Source organism: Artemia sp. Qi Xiang Cuo, chromosome 13, assembly GCF_049724085.1.
Source record: "Artemia sp. Qi Xiang Cuo chromosome 13, ASM4972408v1, whole genome shotgun sequence".
NCBI lineage: Eukaryota > Metazoa > Arthropoda > Branchiopoda > Anostraca > Artemiidae > Artemia > Artemia sp. Qi Xiang Cuo.
In genome coordinates this window covers 26277867-26283453 of record NC_142806.1, presented here as the reverse complement: position 1 = coordinate 26283453, position 5587 = coordinate 26277867, and the positions used below count along the sequence as shown (strand labels likewise).

At 37.7% G+C, this 5587-nt stretch overlaps 1 protein-coding gene across 1 annotated transcript in view; it reads left to right on the top strand.

Moving 5' to 3' along the window:
• Positions 1 to 185, top strand: part of LOC148945124 (uncharacterized) — a 7009-nt gene extending 6824 nt beyond the window's left edge. The window contains exon 2 of the mRNA XM_089098947.1: positions 51 to 185. Within this exon, the coding sequence (XP_088955073.1) occupies positions 51 to 185 (135 nt within the window). The remainder of the gene's footprint in view (positions 1 to 50) is intronic.
• Positions 186 to 5587: the final 5402 nt, after the last annotated feature.

The window sequence follows — 5587 nt, the reverse complement described above, 5'->3', positions numbered from 1 at the left end:
AATATGTTAATTCCTGCTCGTACACCCATGAACGAAGCTTATCTTTCAAGTACTGTTTGAAGCTTATCCGACCCATGAAGGGAATCATCTGTTCGTCTACGCGTTGTCTCCCCTCTGGTGGTATGCTTTTTAGATTTTCTCTGAGCTCGTCATACATTGGTCTGATTTTGAGCAGCTTTTCATGACCAGTTTGATCAGATGGCACTGCTAAGCTATCGTCATAGAAAAAACTGCCGAATCATGAACAATCTGTCACAGCTCATAGCCTCTGCGATTGGAGTGTATCGGAAAGTGCGCTCCTAGTACATCCTAATAGCTGGTAGCTCTACAAGACTCATCTGCATCTGTACTCCAAGTAACAGGTGCATCTCATACTGGGTCAGCTTTAGGGCAATCCTAGCGTTTGTTTTCCTCGTTGCATGTAGATTAGTCTGGTCAACTAATCCAGCAATGATGCTATCTGTGATGAAACTTCTGAATAAATCAATGGGTAGGTGCATTTCTGTTGCTTTCGGGAGGGAAGCTTTCCATATGATATCACGGGGCTCAATCTCTTTTCTTAGCCACTTGTATTCTTTTGTGGGATCTTGGTTTTTCATTGATGCGGTGGGGATGGTTGAAGAAGAAATAGGTGACGAGCTTGTCGATTGAATGGGAGAAGGTTGAGCTTCAGTAGTGGCTTCTCCAGCGTCAAATTGGTCTTCTACACCCGTAAAATTTTGAAACAGTTCAACATGCTGAGAGGTATATCCTCTGTAGGATCGTCAACCGGCTGAACAGGCTGTAGGGTGGCATATGTGAAACTGGCACCAGGGGTTGGATTCTATAATGGATCAGACTCGTCGTCATCATCAGACATGATTCCCATCTCAGATTCTCTGTCTGGTAGCAGAACCATCTCTACAGCTCGCTCTTGGGTGAGCTTCTCTCTTACCCGTTTGCTCCTCTCCTTGAAAACATTTTCTTCCTCTTTTTTTGGTTTGGAGTTTTCACCGGAATAAGAGAGGCTCGTTGTCTCTGGAAGAGAAAATTGTAATCAGACCAAAGGTGCATGGGTGCTTCTGCTTCGTCAAATTAGAACAATCAGAATGAAGTGCTTCACGAATAAAAAAGTGAAGCAAAAGAAAGAATATAAAGCACGATCAATAAGCAACTTCAAAAACTACCCGTCTCAAAACCTAAAGTTACCATATGGTAACTGTAAAAAAAACCCACATAAATGGAAGGTGAAGATAAAACTAAATAAGATTTGTGTAAACACAGGCTAAAAGTAAAGATTTAAAGGAACAAAACAAGATAATAAAACTAAAAAAACTCACCTGTATCATTTTCATCATCGCTGTCAAAATCAGCTCATTTTCGCGTTTTAGGCATGGCAAAAAACTACAGCTTTCCCTGATCAACTGACGACTCACTAGGAGAATAAAAAGTATCGCAACATGGAGGGCCGAACTTGTGCTATCTGACGGTATTAAACTCGAAAGCGGTATTTCAACTACAAAAGAAACTAGGCACGTAGAAGGAACGGTTACCATATGGTTACCTACGGAATGAAAGGGTTAATAAATGACTACGAGAGTTATTTTGAATTCAAATTATTTTGATTTAAGTATATTAGAAGTATAACATTTTGTTAGTGAGGTACACAGTTTATAGAATTATCCAGTAAGTTTATCGCATATCATTTCTGGTCTTCATTCTCGGTGCGAACAAAAAGCTCCTCCCACTTATTTCTGCATTAGCGGGTTAGTGGGTTTTCGTCAATCAATGAGAAATGGTTACAAAGTGCATTATTCGTAATTGCGAAAGCAGAAAAAAAATTGGTGAGCCAGCCAAGTGGTTTGCAAGTGTCCCATCTCACAGGTGTGACTTAATTTATATACAAATTATGACTTAATCTATTATTTAAATACACTGGACTCAACTGATCGGCCTATGTAGGATTTTAGAAAACAAGGGGGTGGGGGGTTGATGAAATTTGTGAAAATAAGGAATTTTTTCTTCTTCTAATAACTGGTGGAGTAGGTGTGATGGTTTCAGGGGTGGATCCAGGATTTTTTAGGGGGGGGGGGGGGCGGGGCGCAAAATAGGTTGATCCGACAAAATTAAGTTAGGAGCAAGTTTAATTAATGCAAACTTGCGTTAATTAGGTAAATTACGCTACTTTAGATACTATAGGGGGGTACCCCTCGCCCCCCCCTTGGATCCGCCACTAGATGGTTTGTCATTTTTTTTCACGTCGTAATATTTATTTTCTAGATAAGACTAGTTTCGTTTTCAATCAATGTTTTCGTATGAAATGGGCAGACCTTTCCTGAACTTTAAACAATAAACACTTCTGTTTGAAAATCTTTGCACTTTGTGAATTTAGATAGGGATAAGGGTTCCTGATTGAGACCAATTTTAGGACTTGGATTCTAATTATTAGTTGCTGTGGTAAAAGTTGCCATAATAGCCATATTCAAGAAAATAGCAAACGTCTGTTAAGAAGTGTTTTTCGTAAAATTCTTAGGGAACTTTCAGAAAATTTTATTTCTACTGATCTTAAGTTTAATATGGCCTTTACTTTTCTTTAAAAAAAACTTTCTTTTTCGTAAAGTTTTCGTAGTGTATATACATATATATACTACATACTTCTACATCTATTCCTACAACTACTACTAATACCACTACTGATACTGCTACTACTATTATTACTACTACTACTGCTACTACTACTGCTACTATTACTACCACTGCCACTACTACTACTACTACTATTACTTACTATTAAACTGAATCAAAAGAGCTTAAGTGGATCTAGGTTGTTAACCGGGCTTATCAGCAATATCTCAGGAAATGCTGAGGCTATTTTTAAGTTGAAACTTATAGGGCATACTGCAGGGGAAACTGAAAAGTTATCAGAGAAAAACCATCCCCCTCCCCCTACATCACCCTTTTTAAGTTGATGGTGAGCATCTGGTTATGGCCCCTCCCGAGAACAGTGATACAAGTTTTGAAATAGCCATTTTGTTCAAATTAGTCAAAAGGTCGAATAATTATGCCTGGGCTGACATGATACTCACAGCCACTATTATGACGGTTTCAAATAATGCGATTTGTCCATTGTTTACAAATAGGGTATATAATTGATAAAAAGGAGAATGTTTGATCTTTGGTGTGTCCAAAAAGACTAAAGGTATTGATTTGAAACTTTGGGAATGTTGAGCAGAATGTTGAACTAAATCAAAGGCCACTACGTTCATCAAGGTTTCAATACGGCGCATCTGCAACATCTTAAGAGCAGCTAAGGATATTAGCTCGAGACTTTCAGGGCTACTACTACTACTATTATTGCAACTGTAACCACGACTACTTGCAAATGCGACTGAATCCAATTGCGCCTGTAATTACAACTATTTGCGACTGAAAATATGGCTGCTTACGACTACAACTTCTATCGAATCCGACTACTTGAGAAAAAGACTGTGACTACGTGTGATTGTAAATACTTGCGGTTGCGACTACTTGCGACTGTGATTGCGGCTACTAGTGACAGTTAGTGACTGTGACTTTTTGCGAATGTGGCTACCTGCTAATGAGACTACTTGTGTCTGCAACTACTTTTGACTGCGACTGTGACTGCTTGCGACTTCAACAACGACTATTTGTGACTGCGACCTCAACCACTTGTGCCTACTTGCCATTGCGGCTGCTTACGACTGTGAAAGCGACTACATATGACTGAGACAGCAAATACCTCTGACTGTTATTACTACTACTCCGAATAAGACTGCAAATGTGACTACTTACTACAACTTCTACTGCTACTGCAACTGCTGCTACTATTACTACATGATGCTACTGCTACTACTACTACTACCACTACAAACACTGCTGCTTCTACTAAAAAGCATTTGCCACATCTTATGAATGGTTACGGTCATTAAGTTAACAATAACAGGGAATGTTGAAAGGTATGTTCAACTAAATTTGAAGACTCTGTGTGCATCCAGGTGTTCGTAAGGGTATATCAACAAGATTTTGGGAACTCCTAAGGGCATGAATTTGAAACTGTCAAAGAATGTTTAAGGGGCTGTTATACTAAATATAAGGACCCTTTTATAGGGATGACTACTACTAGTACATTTACTGCAGCTACTACTACCACTACTACTACTATTACTATTGTTGAACTGATTCAAAAGAGTTTAAGTGCATTTAAGTTTTAAAAAGGCCTTTTCCGCCATATCTCAGGAATGTTTACGGTTATTAAGTTAAAAATTCCAGAGAATGTAAAGGGGAATTTTAAACTGATTTAAATGACCCAGTGTGCATACGGGTGCTCTAAATGGCGTATATGTAATATCGCAGGCACTACTTTGGATATGAAGTTGAAACTGTCTGAGAATGTTGAGGGGATTTGTCATAGTAAAGAGCGATGTGGGCAGAATGTATTGTTTATTTATTATTATTAATTAAAAAACCTTTTTCCACAAAATAAGTTTTTCAAAAGAAGTAAAGAACTCCATTAAACCAAAAATGAACAAAAATGGAATCAAATTATTTACACAGCATACAACTGCCACAAAACACTAACAATAAAGAAATGAAACCCAAAACAAACAAAAAATAAACTAAATAACTGATTCAAACTAAAAACGACCAGAAATTAATATGAAATTAATATAAGGGTTCTAAACCCCATGCTTTCTGAAAGCAAGACTATAATTTGTACTTTACTGAAAAAAATTCAAATGAATCTACAAAAAAAAAATGTGCATTGTCAGTTTAATATAAATGTGCTGATATTTATTTATTAAAATAATAATTAATTTTTTATTTCTTAATTTTATTAAAGTGAAAACATATTAAATATTTTTTTTTGATTCTGGCTTTTATAAAGCATGGGTTTTAGAACCCTACTCATATTAATTTCTGCTCGTTTTCAGTTTGACTCTGTTAACTTGAAAAAGGGCTCATTCGACTGGAAAATTCCCCTTCCACACCAACCATTCCCCCAAACACATTCAATCAAAATTTTGAGACAGCCATTTTGTTTAACTTAGTTGAAAGATCTGGAAAATATGTTTTTGAGGAGGAAACTCCCTCCACAGCCCTCCGTGCAAGGGTTGTAAGCTGTGCCCTGGGGGAATATAAGGTTTTTATAAAAGTATTGCTGTAGAAACTTTTAAAGTGGCTCATTCGATAGGAAATTCAAAGAGCCAGTGCTCTTTTCAATAGACGAAAGTGATTGGAGAGCAACTGACCACCCTCTCACGTCCACCATTTCTCCAAACAAATCCAATCAAAATAATGAGACAACCATTTTGTTCAACGTATGTAAGTTCTGGAGATTAGGCCATTGAGGATGACAACCCCTCCCCCCCACAACCCTCAGGGTGAAGGTTGTAAGTTATGCCCTGGGGCATATAAGGTTTTTATAGAAAGTGTTGTCGTAGAAACTTCAAAAGGGGCTAATTCGATTGGAAACTGAAAGGGCTAGCTCTCTTTTTAATAGTTGAAAGTGATTGAAGGGCAACTAACCTCCCTCTCACGCACACTATTTCCCCAAACCCATCCAATCATTATTTTGAGATAGCCATTT